General features: G+C 43.8%; 2 protein-coding genes across 2 annotated transcripts in view; one reads left to right on the top strand and one right to left on the bottom strand.

Annotated features, from left to right (window-relative positions):
* The window catches only part of LOC136712167 (scavenger receptor cysteine-rich type 1 protein M130), a 50,524-nt gene extending 31,261 nt beyond the window's left edge, over positions 1-19,263 (top strand). Inside the window, exons 11-23 of the mRNA XM_066688700.1 lie at positions 7,216-7,521; positions 10,689-11,003; positions 11,278-11,589; positions 11,920-12,234; positions 12,353-12,667; positions 12,860-13,174; positions 13,610-13,921; positions 14,039-14,077; positions 16,237-16,320; positions 17,573-17,695; positions 18,652-18,750; positions 19,106-19,162; positions 19,256-19,263. Of these exons, the coding sequence (XP_066544797.1) occupies positions 7,216-7,521; positions 10,689-11,003; positions 11,278-11,589; positions 11,920-12,234; positions 12,353-12,667; positions 12,860-13,174; positions 13,610-13,921; positions 14,039-14,077; positions 16,237-16,320; positions 17,573-17,695; positions 18,652-18,750; positions 19,106-19,162; positions 19,256-19,263 (2,600 nt within the window). The remainder of the gene's footprint in view (positions 1-7,215; positions 7,522-10,688; positions 11,004-11,277; positions 11,590-11,919; positions 12,235-12,352; positions 12,668-12,859; positions 13,175-13,609; positions 13,922-14,038; positions 14,078-16,236; positions 16,321-17,572; positions 17,696-18,651; positions 18,751-19,105; positions 19,163-19,255) is intronic.
* A 3,801-nt stretch (positions 19,264-23,064) lies between these two features.
* Positions 23,065-24,596, bottom strand: LOC136712151 (uncharacterized). The gene is made up of 3 exons (XM_066688699.1): positions 24,564-24,596; positions 23,830-24,234; positions 23,065-23,511 (listed from the first exon to the last, which is right to left on the bottom strand). The coding sequence occupies exons 1-3, from the start codon at positions 24,594-24,596 to the stop codon at positions 23,101-23,103; spliced, it is 849 nt and encodes a 282-aa protein (XP_066544796.1). The 3' UTR covers positions 23,065-23,100.
* Between the last annotated feature and the right edge of the window lie 12 nt (positions 24,597-24,608).

The raw sequence follows: 24,608 nt of genomic DNA, 5'->3' as shown, positions 1-24,608 counted from the left end.
TGGTTTTCTGAGGTTTTTAATGTATTTTAATTGTAAAAGAAAATCCAACAAGTAAATCTATTTATATTCATATCAGAGAAAATACAAAAGCTGTGATATCCAAACAAAAAATTCATTTTTTTAAAAGAACAAAATAAAAAGTTTTGCATGGCAAACCTGTAACAAAATTTACAATACAAATTAAGGTTATTTATTAATAAATTATTCAAAAATAAATCAGTTTGTTGATACATGTTTTTATATATATGATTGTCATAAGCTGACATCATTAAATCTTCCACATAATTAAATTCATGTTGTTTGTGAGAAACTAATATTTAAAAACAAAATCTGCTCCTGGATTTGAAACTTGTTCCAGTTCTCCTCATGTTTCCAGAGAGACATTCACTTGTTTGTCGTTGAGCTCAGCCATCAGACGCACAACTGAAACTGCCGCCGGCCTCAGGGTTATTATTAATACTGGAAAATTGGGAAAACATTATATTTTAATTAACATGCTTGTTTTCATGTATTTGAATTCACTGGTTGTTTATCACATTTGTGTATTTTTAAATCCTTCATTTACTTGTTGTTTCCTCATTAAAGCTAAGTCTGTGAAATTATAGTTAGATCTTGTGTTTGTGCTGTTTTCTGCAGCTTGTCTTGTCAGTCAGTATCTGTGCGAGACTCCAGTGCATCTCAATTAACAACTGAAAATCTTGACATTGTCAAATGAGCCTAATTGCCCAATTTTCTGCGTAGCGACTTTAGTTATTGATCGATAAAGCGTCTTATTTACAAGCAGAATGTATGAACTGCATATGAGCAATAGATCAACATTTAAATAATGTATAGTTTTGTTAGATTTAAGCAATAGATACAAGCAATATATATTTGCTTATATTATCTGAACATATCTGAACAAATACAAGCTCTGTGGTTTCCAAGAGAAGCTAATTAATTGCCCTGTTTGTCATATAAAATAATAAATGTGACTAAATTTGAGTAAAAAAAACACAATCATGACAATTAATCAAAAAACTTTTAATGATTGTTTCTTAAAAAAATAAATATAATCTGAAAGTGTGAAATGTTCCTATATGTTTTTTAAAGAAGTATTAATTATTGAGTTACAGGTAAAATAATTATACAGATGAAAAAGTATATACAATGTAATCATACAGAAGCATACATTATATGAATCTAGAATATATTCTGTTGGATTTTGTAAATTGTTACACATCAGTGAAATCAGTGAAATCAGTGAATCAGTGAAAGATTCTAAACAAATTAATGTGCCTTTATTGATCCAATTTTGATTAAATCTTTCTGATATATTTACCTAAGGCAGGGATGGCTAACCTGTGGCACGCAGAGCCGTATAGGTGGGCACACCAACTGAGTGGCTATCTGCATTTTTCTTAATTTTTACTCCACACAAACTACTCCCCTGAACTCCTACTCTACTGTGCGGGAACCGGGCTCACCTATTTGAACATTTGTAACCATGAGTGCATAAACTTTTTGTAGAGCTATAGAATATACATATATTAGGGCTGGGGGAATTAACATGTTAATCTTTGCAATTAATTTGAAATGTTTAATGCATTAAAAAAAATAACGCAATTGACGCAGCACTTTTTTTGCCTCTGTTTTAATTACTTTAAAGACAGAATGTCCACAAAAAGAGAGCTGCTTTGTCCCCTGATAATGTAAACTGACTGGTCTGTCTCAGTTGCTGGCTTAATATAAAAGAGTAGACAAAATCTTGGGGTGAAAAAAAAAAAATCAACATTCTCCTTTTGGTATTCATATTGCGAAGACTTATGTACCTTTTTTTATTTTTGTCATTTAGCAGACACTCTTATCCAGGGCAACTTATATTTGTACCCATTTATACAGCTGGGTATTTTTACTGGAGCCATCTAAGTGAAGTATTTTGCTCAAGGGTACAGCAGCACTGCACCACCTGGGATTTGAACCCAGAACCAGAACCAGAGCCCTAACCACTACAGTGCTGCTTTTTGAAATCCAACTGGCACTTTAACATTTTGTTGTGTTTGATATTGTTGGTGAATATCAACGAAGTATTTATTATGGCCTATTGAAATTTTAATGCCTCGGTTCCTCTGGCTTAAGCACCATATATATATACACTGCATGACCAAAAGTATGTGGACATCCCTTCTAATTCCTGGATTTCGCAATTTCAGCCACACCCATTGCTGGCAGGTGTATAAAATCAAGCACAGCCATGCAATCTCCACAGACAAACATTGCAGTAGAATGGGCCATACTGAAGAGCTCAGTGACTTTCAATGTGGCACCGTCATAGGATGCCACCTTTCCAACAAGTCAGTTTGTCAAGTTTCTGCCCCGATAGAGCTGCCCCGGTCAACTGTAAGTGCTGTTATTGTGCTGTGGAAACATCGAGGAGCAACAACAGCTCAGGCGTGAAGTGGAGCCACACAAGCTCACAGATCGGGCCGCCAAGTGCTGAAGTGTGTAGTGTGTAAAAATCATCTGTCCTCGGTTGCATCAATCATTACCAAGTTTAAAGTGCCTCTGGAAGCAACGTCAGCACAAGACCTGTTCCTCAGGAGCTTCATGAAATGGGTTTCCATGGCTGAGCAGCCGCACACAAGCCTATCATTTCGTTGAGTTAAATGGTATCAGAGAAGAATGAACAATTTTAAGGTGGTTAATAAGGCTTTAACAGAGCTTCCCTTATTTACACTCAGTCCCCTTCTCACCTGTTTTGAACTTCTTTGTTGCGCAAGTTTATAATATTGACATTATACGGAATACAGGTATGAGACACCAGTCAAATGAAAATAGTAATAGTTTTGTAAAAACCTAGCCTGTGTGGCCAGTTAGAGAACATGTGTATCACTTAATGTTTGCAAGTGTGTGGTTATTCCATTATAAGGCCACAAGCATGAGGATTGTAATTTGTGCCTAAATAAATAAATAAATAAATTTAGATGTATTTCCTTTTTTATAAATCTATGTATTTATTTATTTTGTGTTTTTTTTTCGCACAATGATGTTGTATATAAGGGAAATAGAGTATTTAACAAATACTGAAACCACCCCACACAGGTCCCCTGGTTGAAGGAAGAATATTGAGGTGTAACTGAAAAATATGCCCCAAAGAGCAGTTTATTCACATAATAGAATACAATTAATAAATAGGTCAGATAAAAGGAGCAGACAATAACATTAAATAAAAACAGTTTAAAAACAGTTTAACACTAGAACCGCTACAGACGCTCTTTGTGTGGCTTTTGCAATTTAAAAGTAAATATCTCTGCATATTTGAATTTCTCCCGCTCGTCTATCCATTCTTATACGTTAATAAATATTTGAAAGAAATACATATAAGGCGTTACAGGTGTAAACTCCTCAAAATTAATAATTAATAAATACTTTCTCCTCCCACCGCTGGACCCGCAGTTTATGCAGTAGGCTATACTGAATATAATATAGGCAACAGTCTGGGCTTTGTAATAACATTAGTCATTGTGAAAGAGTTATAATCATGTTGATTCCTGAAACACGTTAATTTCTACACATCATTCATATATCATTCTTCCTGAGCAACATACGCCGGATCCGTCTCTTCCTCACCGACTACTCGACTCAGCTACTCATCCAGTCACTGGCCCTCTCCCGCCTGGACTACTGCAAATCCCTCCTGGCCGGCCTGCCTGCATCCACTACCCGCCGCTCCAGCTCATCCAGAACTCTGCGGCTCGTCTGGTGTCTCTCTGCCCCGATTCACACACGCTACTCCACTGCTCCGCTCCCTCCACTGGCTCCCGATAGCGGCACACATTCAGTTCAAGACATTGACCCTCACCTACCGCTGTCTGGACCACACTGCACCAAGCTACCTTCAGACCCTCGTCTCTCCATACATGCCCTCCAGACCACTGCGCTCCTCCAGTGCCAGAAGACTAACTCTGCCTCCTCTCCACTCTCCTTCCTCCAGAGCCGCTCCTTCTCATCCCTGAACCCTAAATGGTGGAACGACCTGCCCACCGAAGTCAAAACCGCAGAGTCCTTGACCTCATTCCGGCGCTTATTCAAGACGCATCTCTTCCGACAGTACTTGTAATATTAGTCCTCTATCCCTGCTAGATAGCACTTCAGCTTATTATGCTCCTCGCGTCCTTGATTGTTCTCCTCCTTGCTCCCTTTCCCGTAGCCCTCGTCTGTAACCCGACATCTTGACAGCACTTAGCTTTCACCGTCCAGGATGTAGGAAGTCTCTTACTGTACTTGTGTAAATTGTAAATTGGAATTTGTAAAATGTATTTTGAATTGCTATGTTTTAGTTAAGTTGAATTTGTATCGATTGATGCCTTGTACTTCACTGTATTTTTGCACATTGTTTGCTCTTATGTTGTAAGTCGCCCTGGATAAGGACGTCTGCCAAGAAATAATAATAATAATAATATTAATAATAATAATAATAATTTTATTAGCAGATTTGAACCTGACATAGCTCTCGTCTGCCTGTCCTGATCGGCTCAGCAGTGAAGACATAGATCCACTCCAACCTGTGGCAAAATGTTTTTATACTTTGCACAGTAAATATCTCCACATAGCAATAACAGATCTTCTGATCCTTGGACTCATTTGAAGGCACCAAGCCTCTAGTAGCTATTATATAGAGATAGATTTACATGATTTTACATGATTTACAAGCTATTTAATCAAAATAATGTAGGCTACATGAACTACATTATACAGAAATAATTGTATATGATATTTACAGTTCATAAACAGAAGAGAAGGACATATTTAATTTTTTTTCTAACAAATATTTCCCAACATAAAACCAAATTCACCTTACAATAATTGATTTTGAGTTTCATTGTTTATAAAATATCAAAAAGAATGACATTTCAGTGTATCTGTTGTAATTCAGTAATATGAGACAGCTGGTCAGGGGTCTGAATACTTCTGCAAGGCATTGTGTGTGTATATATATATATACACATAAGAAATAACAATGCCAGGCTCGCAGCGCTGTTCCTTAAACACATTGTCAGGGGAGATTCAAGCGTGAATGTGAAACCTCTTTTAAGTCGCATATGTCACGAACCGTGGGACACGGGGACAGGGAAACCCAGTTGCGTGATGGAGGTGGTCAGACAGGCGTGGGTCGAAAACCAGCAGGACAGGGCTAACAAGGGCTAGACAAGGACATGGTCGTGGTAACAGGCAAGGGTCGGGCGATCAGGCAAACAGGGGAAGACCAAAGTCATGGTCGGGAGGAAAAACGAGTGGTCAAGGAATCAAGGATGTAACAATGCACAGGGAGAGACTGCAGGTGAACTGACAAAACTTTGCAGTGACTGAGAGTGAGTGAGGGGTTTATATGTGGAGCAGAGGGAAGCAAGGAACCAAGTTGGGAGGTGCAGGGTGATTGGGAGCAGAGGGTGAATGAACAAGTGCACAAGGTATTCAGGAATGTTGATTGATTGATTGATTGAATGAAGGGAGCTGGGGGAAGGGACTGGTAAGGAAGGGTGATGGCGACATCTAGTGGGTAACTGGGGATGTCTTGTGTACTTTTACAGCCTACAGCCACCACAGTCAACTGTCCTGATTAGTTGTATGTGACTGAATTTTTGGAGTTGCTTAAATCAATAAACATAATAATAATAATAATAATAATAATAATAATAATAATAATAATAATAATAATAATAATAATAATAATTGATTTATATATGTGTTCTATGGCTCTTCAATAAGTTAATGCAGAGGTTCCCAAACTGGGGTCTGCAACCCACAAGGGGTACATGAGGGGGTGCTAGGAGTTCCGCGGCAAAATACCCCCCACCCCGAAAAAAAAGAAAAAAAATTTAAATGCAGCCTGGCACTCCAGCGAAAATACCATCAGTCCCCACCCCAACCCCCACCCACTGTTCTTACATGTTTTAATGTCAGCACCCTCCCCCCTGCTCCTGCATATTTTTACCATCAGCACCCCCCTTTTGGGAACCCCAGAGTTAATGCACTCATGGTTACAATCACCATGTGGAGAATGGAGGTGAATTGTTGTGGGGACGAATTGTCGCAGTGCCCAATTTTCATGGCTCACTGGGATTAATTGTCACTGGGACTGATTGCCGCAGGGATCAATTGTCGGGGACCAATTGTTGCAGACAAGAAACTGTTTACATTTTTTTGTTTGTTAGTTTGATTTAGAATTTTATGGTGAAATTGGCAAATTTACAGATTTGCTTTCTGACTAGTGCCCATATTTTCTTTTTCAATTGTCAAGGCCTCATTTTTAATTTACAAATAGAATTCCAGCACTGCATAATAATAACAGTAAATAATATTTAATACATGAGTGATTTATGCACATTAAAAAAATGCAGTCACTACAAATGGATTCATAACTGGAAGGTTCTCGGTTCAAATCCTGGGTGGGGCAATGCTGTTGTACCCTTGAGCAAGGTACTTCACTACTTCACTTAGATGTCTCCACTAAAATACCCAGCTGTATGAACGGGTACAAATGTAAGTCGCCCTGGATAAGGGTGTCTGCTAAATGATGATAATGTAACGCAGTGCCTATGTTCTGTTTGTAATTGGAAAGCCTTTTTACAATTGGCAACAGTTTCTAATAATCGAGATTCACAAAACCTGCACACAGAAATACAGTAAATAGTTTGGGTGAGTAGAGTTAGACATCTCCCCAAAGATGGACCGAAGCAAACTCAACATCCCACTACTGACACCACTGTAACATGGCTCCATCCACAGGGAGACTCAAACCCTGTTCTTCTGCACCACAGTGCCCAGGTCTCTTAGTCAGGCTTCAGAATCGCTACTATACACATATTATTCAAGAATTGCATTTAGTATTATTTATGAATTAAATTATTTATTGATTTATTGAATAACTTAATTTTACTATTAAAATATTAATTGTTTTTTTCCCAGATGATGTCAGAGATTACAATTTGTATTAAGTCATAAATGAAAGATACATAAATATCAATACAAATACATACATGAAACACAACTATATGGCTTCCACCTCACCTGAGGTCTTAAATACAATTAGGTACACTTGTTTACTTATTTACTTCGATTGAGGTGTTTAATGAATTAATCTAAAGCATGACAAGTTTAAATAGCCGTGTTGCTGTCAGGCAGGGTGAGAAACAGAGTCAGGGCCCTCACTGTGCTGTGTGTGTTGCTGTGCAGGGGGTCTGCAGGTGAGGCTGAACAGCCCATGCTCTGGGAGAGTGCAGGTGCAGTTCAAGGGCCAGTGGGGCCCTGTGTGCAGTCACTCCTGGGACCTGCGCGATGCAGAGGTGCTCTGCCAACAGCTGGGCTGTGGGGCGGCGGTGGCGGCGCCCCATCTTCTCCACCCCCAGGATGCCTCTGAGGACAGAGTGCTGAGCAGAGTGGGCTGCCTGGGCAACGAGACGGAGCTGGGGGAGTGCAGGGCCGGGCCCCTGGGGGCCAATGACTGCCTGCACCCGTGGGACGCAGCTGTCATCTGTGCAGGTACATCAGCATAAATGGACTGAGCAGAGGTTGTGTTGTTGATCAAGCCAGGGGGAAAAGCAATTCAAACACAGACAGGGTTTCGTCTGTAGACTTCATTCTGGGGATGCGATAACAAAAAACAACTTGAATTGTATTTTAATATTTTCTCTATATGATTATAATTATAACCCAAATTAGACAATTATTCTACAGGTTGACTTCACTATAACAAATGCTGTCAAAAACAATTACCCACTTTTAACGCTGTAATCAACTGTTTTTCCAGTACAAATACATCCTATTATAACGCACACTAATACAGGATTGACCCTGAGAGAACAATCTCAGTATCTTTCTTCAATATCGACTGCTACTCTTTCTCTGCAGAAAAATGATTAAACAAATAGAAAACTAGAGTAATGCTTTTCTTTTCAGTTATGCTTTTGTTTGTTTTAACCATCTCTGTGTTCAGAAATAATTAGATGTGTGAATGTACTTTTATAATTCACAAGTGTTTTGATAATTCAAAAGTGTTAAGTGACCATTTTAGTTGTATCTGAATCAAATGTACTATGTTGTAGATTCTTCAGATGGACAGAAAGCACTGGAAAGTGGAGGTGAGACTAATTTAAAAATTAAAAATACAGAAATATTCATGAAAGCTTGTAGGAAATAAATGTTATTTAATAGCGGAGTTTTAACAAATGTAGCATTCTCTTCACAGAGAGCAGAAGACTAGAGATAGCAACAGGAGTTAATACCTGTGGGGGCAGAGTGGATGTGTATCACAGAGGCCAGAGGGGGACGGTGTGCAGCAATGGCTTCGAGCTCCAGGAAGCTCATGTGGTCTGCAGGCAGGCTGGCTGTGGAGAGGCAGAGACCGTGTCCAGAAGTATATTCCCTACCACTGATGTCCCCATCTGGCTGGACAGAGTGCGGTGCTCTGGGAACGAGTCGTCTCTCTGGGAGTGCGCCTCCGATCCCTGGGGCCACCATGACTGCGATCTCAGCATGAACGTTCACATTGTGTGTAAAGGTAACTGCACTTCCTGCTATAAACAGACATGTTCTTATTTCATAGCTGCTGCTATAGTAAACATAGGAGTTTACTTACAAATTCACAATCCTAAATTACCAGCTGTTCATAGCTGTGATCGAGTATTTGCTTCTTGTCATGAAATTCTGTAAATGACAGATAAGTTACAGATGCTCAGTGTACAAGCCGTTCCCAACTCATACTGGCATTTCAAGGAATGTACTGGTCTGAGGATCAGTGGTTTCTGCTCTATAAGGAAATACACAATATATTGCTTATATTTTATTGACTAACATGACTCTCTATGCTGTTATCCCAGTTCGAGTGATAACTGAACCCTTTAAGTGATTTCATATTATTTGAGTTTGGGGACTCTGTTTCACTACACTTTGTAAGAGCTGCAGACACAGTGATAAACAGGAGCCAGAGAGAGAGGAGAGTTTGAGCATTGCTCTTTCTCGATTTATTTATAGATAGTTTTAGTGACCATGCAGTGATATATTGTATGTTGATGGGTCCGATGTGGTTTTGCCGATCGAGGAGTTTGCCATGTGAATCAGTATCACAGATGTTGTTAGTACACAGCTGCTGTAAAGCAATTGTTAGTACAAAATCACAAAATAATATTGTCATCACTGAAACACATATACCCATATATCAGACAGATATGACTTAGAAAGCTGTAAACAGCATCACGAATGCTTGAGAACTGGAACATGATATTACAATACCAGGTGCTCTTGAAACCTTTGCCTAAATGGTTGGTAAGTTCCTGCCACCCACCTGATGAAAGATCAGACCTACCTTGTGTCACCAAAAGCCAGTGATGTCACTGCTATCATTGAGGTCCTTCTCCAATCTCATTACGCACCTCAAAATTACGAGATTAGATATGGACCTTTTGTGTCATCCATCCAGGAAAGCAGGTTTGTGCAGCAGTGAGTAAAGAGTGTGAATTTCTCTTTCAGGTGCTTTAAATTTCTCACTGGAAAATGGAAACAGTCCCTGTGCTGGAAGAATACAGCTGAAGACTTCAGTCACGTCAATTACCTTTTATGATGGTATCATTAATAATTATGTGGCTAATGTTTTGTGTAAGCAAGTGGGCTGTGGATCCATCTCAGCAGTAAAAACAGATGCTTACTTTGGTACAGTGGGTTTACCTCAGTGGATGATCGCTGTTGACTGTAAAGGGAATGAGTCTTTCTTCTGGCAGTGTTACTCTGAGCTTGTTCTTCCACCATCATGGACGCCTAGTGCATCTGATTTTGCGGGGGTTGTGTGCTCTGGTAAGTACCAAGCTCATGTCACTGCAGCCTAATAACTCTGTATTAAACTCTACAAGGTGATTCAGGTATGTCTTTTAGATAAGTACAGTAATCAGACTGTGTTCAGGTTAACAATTGCATTCTCTCATATCATTAATCCCAGATTAATACAGATATGGGGTTTCAATGGGATTAACTGAGACTGAAATCAGTGACAGAACTGCACCTTTAGCATGTCTGAGTACATATCTCAGAAGTTACTTTGACGTGTGAAGAAATGAAAAGGTTAAGTACAGCACAGGAGGACCCACCACACAGTAGGGGGATATACATGTATTTTATATTTTATACATGTAATATATTTTATTACAGATTAATTTAAACATAGAATAATGAAGGAACTAGATGTGACATTCCCAAATCTGACATGTCAGTCATGTCCACTGAAAAGATGTATTTATGTAAGCAATTATGTAGGCAGCTTGCCTACTGCATCGCCAATTCAAGTAGTTAAACTCAAAGCTAAAAAGGGTTAAAGCTGCAGCTCCCTGAGTGCAGTAACATTGTGCAGTCAGATGAATGAGGAAACTGTGCAGGAAGAGTAACACTGGCTCCAAAGCTGCAGTGGGGGGGTGGGTGTGAATACAGCAGGATCTTTATTTTTGTCATTTCTGCTGTGGGTTGTACCGTACTTCAGAGAAAGGTACTGGAGCTACTTTTCCTCATCTTACATCTTTCAATATGGCATCGATGAATCTGAACAATGAGATGCACAATGACCATAGGATCTGCATTCACTCCCATTGTGGCCAAGCGCCAGACCTCAACTCTCTGAAAAGTGTGCAGTAGTTGCAGTCAGTGTGGATTAATCCCTCTCTCAGCCCACAGGGAGCCCCGGATCGTGGGCGGGGAGCAGCCCTGCTCTGGGAGAGTGGAGCTGCAGTTTGGGGACCAGTGGGGGACACTGTGTGACTCAGACTGGGACCTGCAGGACGGCAGTGTGGTGTGCAGACAGCTGCAGTGTGGGGAGGCAGTGGCCTTACCTGGGGGGGCTCACTATGGTGAAGGGAGGGGCCCCGTGTGGGACGAGCAGCTGGACTGTCGGGGCAACGAGTCCACTGTGTTCGAGTGTCCCGTCTCCACCAAGAAAGGGCCAAACTGCACCCACAGAAACGACGCCAGTGTCATTTGTTCAGGTAGGCTGACCTTGGGGTGTTTGTCTATATTGCTTTATTTCAGAGCTGATGAGCGTGCTGGCATTGACTCAGACTAGCACTAATGGCTGAAGGAACAATTTGCCTTCTGCACGCTGAACACTTTCATCATTCTGATGTGACTGCATCTCAGTTTTGGTGGTTTGGGGAAAAAAGTAGAATCTTGTACAACATATAAAATGTACAATATATTTATTGAAGTTTAACAGAGTGTGACTTTTGTAAACTCCACCAACGTGTCAGTGTGCTGTTCCAGGACAGGGGGGTCCCAGGCTGGTGGGGGGAGAGAGCCGGTGCTCGGGGCGAGTGGAGGTGCTTCGTGGGGCGCTCTGGGGCTCAGTCTGCGATCGCCACCTGGACCAGCAAACCGCTGATGTCATCTGCAGACACCTCCAGTGTGGGGGGGCCGCCGCCACCCCCCGAGGAGCCCCCTATGGAGCCGGGAGTGGCCCGCTGTGGAAGGACAGGTTCCAGTGCAGCGGGAGCGAGGGGCGCCTGGGGGACTGTCCTCTGTCCTGGGACCAGGAGGACTGTGGTCAGGGCAGTGTGGCCAGCGTGGTCTGCTCAGGTACAGCACCCTGCCTTCAGCACACACAGCACTGAGACTAAATTAATTGTGTGTGTTTCAGGTGTGTTATTCCCATAATGGTGATCGAGTAAAATTCAATATCAATTCAATTCAATTGGCCAAAGTCGCATTTGACCCAAAGTAAAGTGATGCACATACAGACCCCAGTTTCTGACAGCATTGTGTGTATCTTCATACACTTTTTAGACAATTAAAGCAGTTTGTATTATGGAAAGTTGGATAGAAACTGCAAAATTGACCCAAGATAAGATCACATACATGTGTATACTCGTGGTTTCATATTAAGTGAGTTGCTGGTGTGTTTTCCAGACGCAGACTGGCAGGTGCGTCTACGGGGCACAGATAGTCGCTGTGAGGGGAGGCTGGAGGTTTTGTGGAACGGCTCGTGGGGACGAGTCTTAGACTCCCAGTGGGATCTCCAGGACGCCAGCGCTGTCTGCACAAACCTGCACTGCGGCCGCGCGCTGCTGGCCTCTAACTCCACTGAGTACGGCCATGGAGACGGGCCCGTGGTGCTGACTGCGGAGGAGTGTACCGGACAGGAACCTGCGCTGCAGAACTGCACCCTCACACTGAGCTCTGGACCGGGCAGCACCAGTGGGGGGGTGGGGGTGCGCTGCTCAGGTAGGCGCTCAGTGACTAGGGGGTGGGGCTGGATTTTGTGTTGCTCTCTCACACTTGTCAACACTCACACTCCAGCACTTTGGGGATGCTCCACTAACCCTTTGCTTGCTGTTGACAGAGCACTGGCGGCTGCGTCTGGCCGGCGGGGGCAGTCAGTGTGCCGGGAGAGTCGAGGTGTACCATGGCGGCGCCTGGGGCTCGGTGTGCGATGACCTCTGGGACCTGGCCGACGCCAGTGTGGTGTGCAGACAGCTGGGCTGTGGTCAGGCGCTGAGAGCCACGGGGTCGGCTGAGTTCGGGGGGGGCTCCGGGCCCGTCTGGCTGGATGACGTCAGTTGCCGTGGCAATGAGACGGCACTGTGGGACTGCCCCAGAGCATCCTGGGAGAGGCGCAACTGCAGACACAAGGAGGATGCTGGGGTGGTGTGTTCCGGTAAGCCTCACAGTGAGCACCTGAAGTTCATTTGGTCATTTGATGTCTAGTGTGTCTCTGATGATGTTGGCTATAACAGTGATGGCACCACTAGCCCTTCGAGACGTTCATTGGGAATCCCTCCGTGCCTCTGGACTCCAGCGCGGTTCATGGATCAGAGTCTCATGCTGCGCTGTGTCTTGATCCCTGCAGAGCACAAGGAGCTGCGTCTGGTCAGTGCTGAGCACCACTGTGCTGGGAGACTGGACGTCCTCTACAATGGCACCTGGGGCAGCGTGTGCTCCAATGGGATGAAGCCCTTCACCATCGCTTCGGTGTGTCAGCAGCTGCAGTGCGGAGACAGCGGCTCTCTGCAGGACGGGGAGCAGTATGAAACGGGCTCTGGTCCTAAATGGTTAGACCGGGTGGATTGCCAAGGGCACGAATCTGTCCTGTGGCAGTGTCCTGCTGCACCATGGGGGCACAATGAGTGCCAGGACTCTGAGGTGGCGCATATTCAGTGTGCAAGTGAGAAGAGACTGTCTACCTATCTATCAATCTTCCTATTGATCTCTCTGTCGATATACTCATTATAAAATGCACATGAAAGAGCTGTTCTCTGCAGTAACACTGTTTCCTGTTCCACAGAGGTCACCAGAAAGCCTGCAGTCACAACTGCTCCTGAGGACACAGACAAGGAGGGAGCTGTTTGTACAGGTGACATTTTAAATCAATCTGTCAAATGCATCTGTGTAAAAACATATTCAGTATATATATATTTGTCATATTGGAAATAATATTTATTTGTTCAAATGTCTCAGGTTGGCAGCAATCTGTTGTGTAATTGTGACGACTCAAGTCCCACAGATTCCCAGCATCCAGGCAGTCAGGCTTCATCACCTCTCATTTCCCAGGGCTCCCCAGGGCTGTAAATACTCTAAACTGTCTCTCAATGGTGTCCAGGGCCACGGCTGAGGCTGGTGGGGCCGGAGGGCCGGTGCTCGGGCAGGGTGGAGGTGTGTCTCAGGGGGGTCTGGGGGACGGTGTGCGACGACTCCTGGGATCTCCAGGACGCCCGTGTGGTGTGCAGAGAGCTGGGCTGTGGCTCCGCCCTCTCCGCACTCCAGGGGGCCCATTGGGGTGAAGGTAACGGGACGCTGTGGCTGGACGAGGTGAGCTGCAGGGGCACAGAGAGGGCTCTGCTGGAGTGCCGCTCCTCCCCCCCGGGGAGCCATGACTGCACACACAAGGAGGACGCCGCTGTGCTCTGCGCAGGTACGCTCTGGACTCGGGGCTGGAGGCCGTTCGGCTCACCTTCAGTCCAGCAGCAGGTGGCTTATTGCTGAATATCATCGTCACATGAGTTTGTGATGAAGTGTCTCTGTGTTGCAGGATCTGATGCCCCTGTCACTGTTGCTGATCCAGCAGAAGGTACAGTTCAGGCTCTCAGTGCAGTCGCTCCGTATTGTGTTCATATCCGTAAGGCTGGGTCCTTGTTCAGCATTGATGTCTCTTGCTTTGCTTGTCTCCCGTGGCTGCTGGTGGGGGAATTTTCTGAGGAGGTGTAAATTGAAATTGATCATTAGCTATGACTAAACATTATTAGACTATCACCTTTTTAGTGATAATTAGGCTCCTATATGCAGATATTATACAGACATCGGACATTCCAAGTCTCCCGGAAGGTCCAGGAGTCTCCCGCATTTTAATAGCAGCTCCCTGACGCCTGCAAATTATATACAATATCCCGGAACTTGCTTTTGTTTTGAGAGCGAGCGAGAGAGAGTTCAATGCCATTATATAATTTGCGGGCGTCAGGGAGCCGCTATTAAAATGCAGGAGACTTAGGATGTCTGAATATATAAAGCTGACAACAGATGAGCAAAGCCTTGTTCAGGCCTGGCACTCGGGCAGCACGTTATCTCACTCATCACTGTGCAGCTGCTCAGCCCGGAGGTTCATGTCCGATAAGGCGGCAGTAGAAAAGTCACACGGATACGCGTACACTCACCACCGGTTGCTGTATTATTCTGTGCTGCTGCCACCCTCCACCATCCCCAACTCCCCCGTGTTGTCTGTATGTTGCTATCCATCAGGGAGATTTTTACTCTATTTGCTCCCTGCCTCATTTTCTATGTATGTGCTCGCTAATGCTAGAGGCAGGGAGTGCTTCCTCTGTACATCCACTCCGCCAAAGTCAAACCTATTTCCATGTCTATGGCATCAATAAATGCTCAAATCATCATGTGAGTGTCTTGACTGAACTTAAATCTTTCCCATCAGCAACACTTGTGAAAGTAGGAAATTATTAGAACAAATCACAGTGTTGTCTACAGACTTATCAATCCAATCCAAAAATGTATTAAAGTATGAATGGAGGGCCCCATTCGGTCTAACATTTCTACTCACCTATTTGTAAATGAACGCCATCCTCCGCTCCCTCATTGTCGCAAATGTATAAATGGTCCTGTCATACAAACGTCCACTCACTTTGAGATCCTTCAGTAATTTGGATTCTATTGATATTTTGTCCAAACGGGCCAGTCGCTCTTCACTTGTAGTTTTTCTTAAGTAGGCCTATGTACAAAATTATTTTGTAACAAATAATCTACACTAGTGATTACAGCCATGTTGGCTAAAGTGAGGTTCCCAACCATTGGCAGGCTTTCTATGTGATAATGAATGCTAATTGGTTTAGGAATGGGAGATCAATGCTTATTGGTTATTTATGCAGAAGGAGGCACAATTCAATTTGCCTCCCTTCTGCCTTTTTTGAAAGTGTTTTTGACGGAAACAAATGACGCTGCAATATTTGAACATCCATTCTGATTGGTCAATTTAGTAACGAGAGGAGCCATTCTGCTTTCAGCCTCCTGTGGCCTGCATGCAATACAATCAATGAATGTGAGCGTATGATATCGCCTGCGTATCTTGGAAAATGAAAAAGAAAAAAAATCTTTATATATATTATGGACATTGTCATCAAGGTATGAACAATTTTGTAAGAAAGTGATTAAAATAAAAGTCAATTTTATTTCTTTACCTACCATAATTTCTGAGTAATGTTTAAGGAGGCTCAGCCTCCCTTGCCTCCTCTGACCAGCCGCCACTGCTTGTCTCTGTAAATGGTGGAGCGCAAATTAAATTGACACTGAAAATTGAAAATGAACTTTAAAAATGTTAATTATTCATGATTGTGTTATTGTCTGTGTTTGACTGAAGTGTGTCGTTGCAGGAGAACGGACAGGGTGGATTGTGGGTCTGATTGTGTGCTGTGTGACTCTGGGGCTGCCTCTGTGTGTGGTATCAGCGGCTCTCTTCATTCAAACACACCGCAGACACACAGGTAGGCTGGCACTTCACACGACTCGTGTCATTTATCTCTCAGACTGACTGTTACTAAAGAGATGTCTATCCATTAAAAACATGTTGGAAATAATGAGACTAACAGACGTTCATATTTTCATAGTTTCCCACACATACAACTTTAATATATTATACAGTAAGAGTGAGAAGAAACAGCCACACTTGTAGAAATGAAAATTGTGTAGTAATATCAGTGCTGACGTTGTGAATGGTTCGTCCTACAGGGTTGTCTAAGGAGTATGAAGCCGTGTATGAAGAGATCGATCAGAAGTGTCACCGGTATCAATCCCACAGAGCCCAGCTCTCAGGTTCGTACAGCACTGGGTCCCAGTGAAGGGCCTTCAGCCAGTGAGGTCACATGACCATCTTCATCTGGCAGATTATGTTTTGTGTTTCTCTTTGTAACAAATTGTGAAGCTGAAATGGAGTGACCCCCATTGAGCAGAGCGCCGCAGTGTGTCTGTGCAGTGACTGTGTCTCCTCTTCCAGGAGTGACAGTGGAGATGCCAGTGTCCCGCTCTGAAACCCACAGCAGCACGGCTCAGAAAGCTGCAGCAGCAGGACAGGCGGCCACATTATTACACACCGGAGAAACACACACTGGCTGTACAGGTCCGTCTCTGACTGCATGTGAGAGTTTGTCTCTACACCTGTATTAACCCGTGTCTCAGTGTGTTCTCATGGCTGTGTCTCAGTGTGTTCTCATGGCTGCTGTGTCTCAGTGTGTTCTCATGGCTGTGTCTCAGTGTGTTCTCATGTATGTGTCTCACTGTGTTCTCATGGCTGCTGTGTCTCAGTGTGTTCTCATGGCTGCTGTGTCTCAGTGTGTTCTCATGGCTGCTGTGTCTCAGTGTGTTCTCATGGCTGCTGTGTCTCAGTGTGTTCTCATGGCTGCTGTGTCTCAGTGTGTTCTCATGGCTGCTGTGTCTCAGTGTGTTCTCATGGCTGTGTCTCAGTGTGTTCTCATGGCTGTGTCTCAGTGTGTTCTCATGGCTGCTGTGTCTCAGTGTGTTCTCATGGCTGCTGTGTCTCAGTGTGTTCTCATGGCTGCTGTGTCTCAGTGTGTTCTCATGGCTGTGTCTCAGTGTGTTCTCATGGCTGCTGTGTCTCAGTGTGTTCTCATGACTGTGTCTCAGTGTGTTCTCATGGCTGCTGTGTCTCAGTGTGTTCCCATGGCTGCTGTGTCTCATTTTGTGATGTGCTTTGAAACATGAATGTGTGACACAGTTCTTACTAAACCCTGCATAATAAACACACATTAATCTGGAGGTAAAGTACATGGTTGTGAATACACAGACACTACAGCAGCCTCAGCTACTGCATTTAGCCACTGGACTTTGTCCAATTTAAAGGCACATATCTTATAATAAAAATAAGATTGGACTCATATCAAACACATGTTCATTCTGAATGCCCTGCTCTGATGTCTCAGTATTTCGTGCTGCTCAGTTCTCAGAGCTCCGTGTCTCAGTGTACAGACCTGTGAGAATCACTACAGTGACAGTATTGATCTGTGCGCCTCTTCAATAGGATTGTGTTTGTCTGTCACTGTCCTCCCAGAAGCCGGATATGATGATGTTGGCGGCGGCGACTCCAGAGGGACAGAGGACAGGGAGTCGCAGCTCGACGCAGATTATGATGATATTGAAGAGCAGGACGGTGTCAGTGAGGGGGGGGGCGGCGGTACGTTACCTGTGGTTCTGCACAGCACACCTCCTATCGCACTCTAACACTGACAGATAGGGGCTGTAGATCAGGATTGTGACTGATGAACTGCATTTCTTCCCCTGTGTGTCTGTTCAAACAAGGTCACTGTCTCACTGTGCTGTGGTACTGTGCCATAGTGCAACCCTGATACCCAGAGGAACAGAGTCTGATAAGAACCAGTTTTCTCCAGCAATTTGGGCTTGATACATCGTACAAACCCCCCTTATATTAAACATTACGTAGGCATTAATTTTCCCCGGTTTAACCATATATGGGTTTTCCTAACGAGTTGTCAGGCAGAAACCAAACTCACGGGACAGACATGTGGGTCCTGTTATCTTTCTCTCCTGTCTGGTCTGCATAAAAGTGCCTGTAGTTCGTAACTTCTCTAAGACTGTTCTTGAGATCGCCTCTTGAACCTCTTACTTGCAGCTGCTTTTAATAAAAACCTTTGATTGGAAACATATATCTCTCTCCGGATTTTTCGACTCTTCAGTGACCCCTAGGTCCTGTGTCATACCGCTGGCCAGTTTAATTCTGACTCTTTTCTCAGGTCTGTTTCACTGTAACATACAAGCATCTCTACTGTTTCCACTCGCTGTCCTGACTCTTTCTTGGCTTTAAACGCTGACAATCAGAGCTTCATTACACAGTCAGCGTCAGTACAATCAGCTGCAGTCATTGTAAAAGATAGAAGCTCGGCCGTGCAGCATTTAACCCGTGTGAAATGATTTCCTGTGGGACGCCAGTCCAGAGCAATGTGCCGATTAACGGAATCGGGCAGAGAGGCCTCTCAGGGAGGAGCGCTCCGGGTCCAGGTGAGCAGCGGCTCGATCCACAGAGACCAGGGCTTCTGTGTGAGGGGGCTGCTGCTCTGTGGGTGGTCTTAGGTGTCCTCAGGCATTGACACGTGTCTGTCTCTGCTGCAATAGGAGGCGGAGCTGCGGCCTCACAGGGGAAAAGCTCTCAGGGCTCAGCGTGCGGCCCGGAGGCGCCGGATCCTGAAGAGAAGCACTGTGCCAATGAAACAGGTCTGCTGGCTCTGGCTGTCTGTCGGCAGGATAGAGAGTCACTGCAATATTGAACATGATTTCATGATTATTAAGGATGTAGAGAAGTTGTTATAATCAAGTAAGACTGACAACGAGGTTTTCACGTGGAATAAAACAGACAACATTTCTGCTTGTCTTTTCATAAACTAGGGTGAAAGCACAGATGTGATTAAAATGTATCTGACAAAGCGATACATAATCACATTTTCTCTGTGTGTTTGTTCATCTCTGACATGATCTCTGTGTGTTTGTTCATCTCTGACATGATCTCTGTGTGTTTGTTCATCTCTGACATGCTCTCTGTGTGTTTGTTCATCTCTGACATGCTCTGCAGGTGTTTCTCTGTATGATGATATTGGAAACTACCTGGACGAGTTGGACACAGCGGCAGGTAAAGTGTCTCATAGTTTAGCATGACTGGAGCAAGACTGTTTGTGGACCACCCCCCCCCAACTCTCTGATCTGCCCCGCTCACTCTCTACAGGGCCCTGAATGCTGGCCAGTCCCTCTCTGTCTCCTCTGTGCCAGAGGCTGTGTGAGATACAGGGGCAGAGGGACATCGCTGAGTCCTGCAACAGGGATCACATTCTCAGGACAGATCTGATTTTCTAAATACTGACATCTGACCATTTGATTTATATTGCTTTATATTTTTCTAAATGTTTTAATAATGAATGTTACTCTGTGAATGTATTTCCTTCGGTTTTCCATGTATTACGTTTATTTTAGCTGTTAATGGTTTAGAAATATTTTGTTTCTTTTTGTATTTTTTATTGTATCCAACTATTTTATATTTGCTATGGTTTCAATATAAGCTGCATGCTTAACTGTCTGATATTAACTGTACTGATTAGTCAGTGCCAGTGAATTGTGCTGTGTGTGTCGGTGTCAGGAGCACCTGCTCTGAGCTCATGGTCTGTGGTTTAGGTTTGTAGCCGACCGCACAGACCTCATCAGGAGCATGCAGATCTGAATAGGAAACTGAACTGAGCAGAGTTTCAGGCACTTGTTAGTTTTTTTACATTTAATTAAATATACATTTTGAATAAATTCACAGGGACGGACAGTTGAGCTTCTGGAGTCCCTTTTTTATCTGCCAATAACTACTAATAATAATAATAATAATATGCAGATAAAAAAGGACAATTATGATGGTTTGGCAAACTGAATTTTATTAAACTGACAAGGTCCTCGGCTTGATGGCAATTAACCGTACTATACAGCAGTCACCCTTAAATATATTCTGTGTAGAACAGCATTTTAAATAACCTCCCAACAGACTAGTCATTCAGCTCAACTGTGCTCCATACTTTACACTGTTTACCGCATGCTTTATTAGCCTGCCTTGTGTGTGGCCTCCTCTAGGACAGTCCTGTATTGCTTAGTGGATATCTTCTGTCCCACACTGTGTGATCATGAGTGGTGATGTTATAACTCAATAAAATGTTTTTACAAGGCCTCTGCTTGCCTCTTGTTTATACTGCTGTGTCTCCTGAGCTGTACCGCTGACAAACCGCAGTACGTGACAGGTGTAGCTTTCCTGGGGTGACACAGTGGGGTGTGTCAAAGAGTTCAGCTGTGCTGAGGTGAAGTAACACAGTGTGGAGGTCTGTGTTCAGATCTGACACGAGGGCCTCTGCAGCAGAGTGAGGCTACAGGAAAGATGTTGAACTGTCAACCTCTGGTAGCTGCCCCCCCAGCTGGGAGGGGAGGATGGGCACGAAGTAGCCTGTGGCCCTGCTGGCATGCTGTGTGAGGAGGGTGGAGGAAGGTGGCACTCAGGGTAGACTTTCAAATATTGGCAAAATCATGTTTTAGAGCCTCAACTCGCAGACAAGTATCCACATCTTCCCCAGTGTCTGCATTGTAGTGTTTCTGCAGCTTGTTATAAATCCAACAGTGAACCCACAGTATGTGTAACAACAGGCCCACTCCCCCAGGGCCGCTCGGCACTGCGGTGTTGTCCAGGAAGCACAGGGAGCTGTAGGTCACACGGGAGTGGGGGTCGGGTGCCGCCTGCAATAGAGCACACAGTGTCACAGGCACCCTGATGCACAACGTCTGCTTCCACAGCACGGCGTTTCACACTGTGCTGATCTGCAGCTTCTCCTCTCAGTTCCCTGCAAGGGGGTGTGCGGTAGCAGAACAGTTATAGTGTCTAACATCTCACTGTCCTGTTCGCAGGGCTGGTGTCGTGCTCTTCCCTCCAGCATGGCGAAGATTCATGTCTACTATTACAGTTTCTTCAGCCGGTATTTTGCTTACAGAAGCCCAAACCCTGATACTGGTTGACAGTAGTGTACCATGGTCAAATCACAGTACAGTGCAAGCAAACTGAAGTCATCATGAAGCATAGAGAAATACAGAACAGTACAGCATACATAGGCGTAGGTTTAGGGGGGGCACGTCAGTTTTCTGGCACTGTACTGTGATTTGCCCATGGTAAATCACATCTCTGTGGCCAGCTGAAAGCAATACACACTCTCTGTGACTCGTTAGTATACCGTAATAGGTGTGTTCCAGCAAATGTGTTTAATTTGTAGTTGCGAGTTTGTAGTTTGCTTGTATCTTGGTTTTGACTTATATGAAAGGAGAAACATGTTGTCAGAAACGTGTCACCCTAACCCCATGTCCTACACTGACCCCAGCGGACCCCACAATGTGCCGGTGTCATGCTCTCTGCTGTGGCAGTTTGGCTTCAGCACATTTCAAAACCCCAACTCTGCAATCTCAGCACATCAGCTCCATTACTCTACATGCACATACATTGCACATACATTGGGCTTTTGAGTGTTGTTTTATTCTCTGTGGTTTGATATTTGTTAATATTTTTTAATTTGCAATGTAGTTATGCAAGTGTAATTCTTATTATAAACATTATTTTGCAGTATTCTGACAATATCCTCCGGAGTCTACATGTATGTGTGGCCACAACGTCATATTGCCCTGTGTTCACTCGCTCCAATGTTGTCCCTGTGGTCAGCTAGGCTATTTGTGAAGGTGTCCTCTGAGACTCTAGAAACTGTGCAGCTGGGAGGGAAAAGATGGGTCTCCTGAACAGCAAGCGCCATATTGCCCTGTGTTCACTTGCAAAGATCAATTACTTTTCAAGATGATTGTTTTCTCGTTTGAGCATATTAGATGTATATGCATATCTATATATGTACAGTATGTATGTCTGTATGTAGAGTATGTATGTATGCATTTATTTATTTTTGCATCTTGTCACTCATAAAAAAAAAATGTATCTCTTTCTGCTGCAAGTCTTTCTTCTGGAAGGAAACGTCAGCGTACATCAAATCACTCGCTGGGATCGGGGAGGCCTGGGAATGGAAATATGTTATTTTAAAGCATATAACTGTTTAAATGTCTGTTAACATTCATGAACATGTCTCTAATATATGTAATATAGTTGTACACTTTTCAGCAGGAGCCTTTAGTGAATCTTCAGATGTCTCCTAAAACCTGCCATCGTCTCTACATTTTCTCAGTTTTACAGTTTGCAGTTTTGTAAGTGTCTTGTCTAATTTCCTGTTTTGTGTAAACCATCTGCTACCTGACTGTTTTATTCTGTCTTCTTGAATAAAACACGAAGCTGCTGACATACATACAATAACAACTTACTGTGGAGTTCCTCTGCTTCCTCCACCTTTCTCTTCCTTTCCTCTAAATAAAGACACGGGTTATTTTCCCAGCAGTGTGGACATGCGTGCCGGCTAGCGAGCCCCTCAATCTGCAGCTGCACCTAATAATTATAATAATATTATTATTATTATTATTATTATTATTATTATTAATAATAATAATAATAGTTTCACAGGAAACTACTCTTTCTTTTGCACATCTTCCAGGTGACTATGAGTGCAGCCATCAGCAGAAGCAGGAGACCACATGCTATTAGGAGTCTGTACACCGAGGCTATGGACTATCCGACTAATGAAGAAGAGATTTAAAGCGGTGATCTAGGGGAGCAGTATATATGTGTGTGTGCATGTAGGTGTGTGTGTGTGTGTGTGCGTGTATTGGTGGAAGTATCACTACAAACTTCAAGTCAATGATACAAGGAAGAGGAATCAACAGAGCCAGAGGAAATATAAAGAAACTCAGTTATTTTGACACATGGTGCTTCTATTAGAGATGTTGATGATAGAGGTTATAAATAAGGTTTACGCATCGAACAGGAAGGGAGCTGACTCAGTATGTTTACTGCAGAGACATTATTCTTGTCTTCAATGGTCTTTAAAGGTTAGGATTAACTGTTCCTGTACAGAACAGTGGAGATCAAACATGCAACACGCTGCACCTGTAGTGTAATCTGCAGGTGAAAAGTTAAACAAATATATCAATAGAAATGCACTTTGAAACAGTCAGTACTGCCAATTGTATATCCTCACACAACTCTGTTATTACACAGAAATACACAAAGGCCTTTACTTTCAACAACACATCTGTTTTAGAAGCAGGACGTTTCCAAGACTTGTCCCAGTAGGCATCAGAGAAAACAAAGGAAGTCCAGTCTCCACTCCTGCACCTCTGTTTCTGTCTGGACCGGTATGGGTGTCCATATCGACACTGGACACTGACCTCCCCTCCTATCTGTCCTGTTACTGTGGCATTGACCACATACAGCACCGCAGCGTCTGCAGACAGAGACATTAAACACATACAGAGCTTTACAGCAGTGCGTTGCAGCCGCTGGGCTGCTAATTCACTACAGCAGTTACACAGCAGGCTCTTCTCCTACAGGCGTCTATAGGCCGACTGACCATCATGAGAAGAGTCACGTTCCTCACACTCAACAGCCTGGCGTCGGGTCAGGCCACGGGGAGAACAGCAAACAGCACACAGACACCCAAGACTGGAACTGAACCTGCCACTGTCCATGTCTCTTTTTATTTATTGATAAATGATGAAAGCTTGAAATGATCATGATTCTAGTGTTGTAAGAATTGAAGGTCCGTATTCACAACTGTTTTGAAAATGAAACTCGTGGCTCACAGGAGCTCGAATGCAGGTTTTTATGAGGTCAGCAAGTTCATGATTGTGCAGCTGCAGTACAAGCATGTGCTGTTTTAAGATCATACCTTCAGTAACTGTGAGGTACAGGGATGCTCTGTCATCAGGTGTGCCGTACCCCCCTATCTCCACAGCACACCAGTACCAGCCTGAATCCCCCGTCACCAGTCCCCTCATGGTCACAGTGAAGACTTCCTGGGCTGGATCATCAGAGATGGACACTTTATCACTCTGTGTGATTAGAGAGTCAGTCCTTTTTAGAGACTCACAGCTTGTCCAGGAATATCCAGAGCACCAGTATTTCACATGGCTTTTGTATTTGTCCTCGTAGTGACAAGGGATGGTGACTGATGCTCCTCTCCAGACACTGGTCTTTCTCAGTGTTGACACGGCATCAGCACCTGCAGCAGCAGCACGAGGGAAAACAAACAATATCTCACTGCCTTTCTAAATTAAAGCAATTCAGTATACACTAACACTTTGGAATAAGAGGTTGTGAATAACACTAATAAATATTTGGTAACACTTCAAAATACGTTTACATGAATATGCCTTAATAAATGGTTTACAAGCTGTTAATACACAATTTATAACAGTTAGTGCACTTATACATTTTATAGAGGGCTTTATTGACACAAATATACACCTGAAAACTGCTTACAAATGGTGAATAGTAAGCTATAACATATTAGTGTCACCACCTATGGGTGCAAGGGGTGACCACGCAAAACCAGACAACGCCACTTCCTTTTTAACGAGGGAAGAGCTCGTCGCACCCCATAAACGTTCTCTCCACCCCCCCCCCCCATGGAACCCAAGGC

Source organism: Amia ocellicauda, chromosome 2, assembly GCF_036373705.1.
Source record: "Amia ocellicauda isolate fAmiCal2 chromosome 2, fAmiCal2.hap1, whole genome shotgun sequence".
Taxonomy (NCBI): domain Eukaryota; kingdom Metazoa; phylum Chordata; class Actinopteri; order Amiiformes; family Amiidae; genus Amia; species Amia ocellicauda.
Note: the sequence above shows the minus strand (reverse complement) of the source record. Positions and strands in the feature narration are given on the sequence as shown.

Excerpts from the sequence above, each read along its gene's own strand:
- LOC136712151 (XM_066688699.1), bottom strand. The coding sequence starts at position 24,596 with ATGGGGGGGGGGGGTGGAGAGAACGTTTATGGG. Across the intron at positions 24,235-24,563 it reads GTGGAGAGAACGTTTATGGG|AAAGGCAGTGAGATATTGTT; the intron begins GTGCGACGAGCT and ends GCTTTAATTTAG. Across the intron at positions 23,512-23,829 it reads TCTTAAAACAGCACATGCTT|GAGAAGAGCCTGCTGTGTAA; the intron begins GTACTGCAGCTG and ends AGACGCCTGTAG.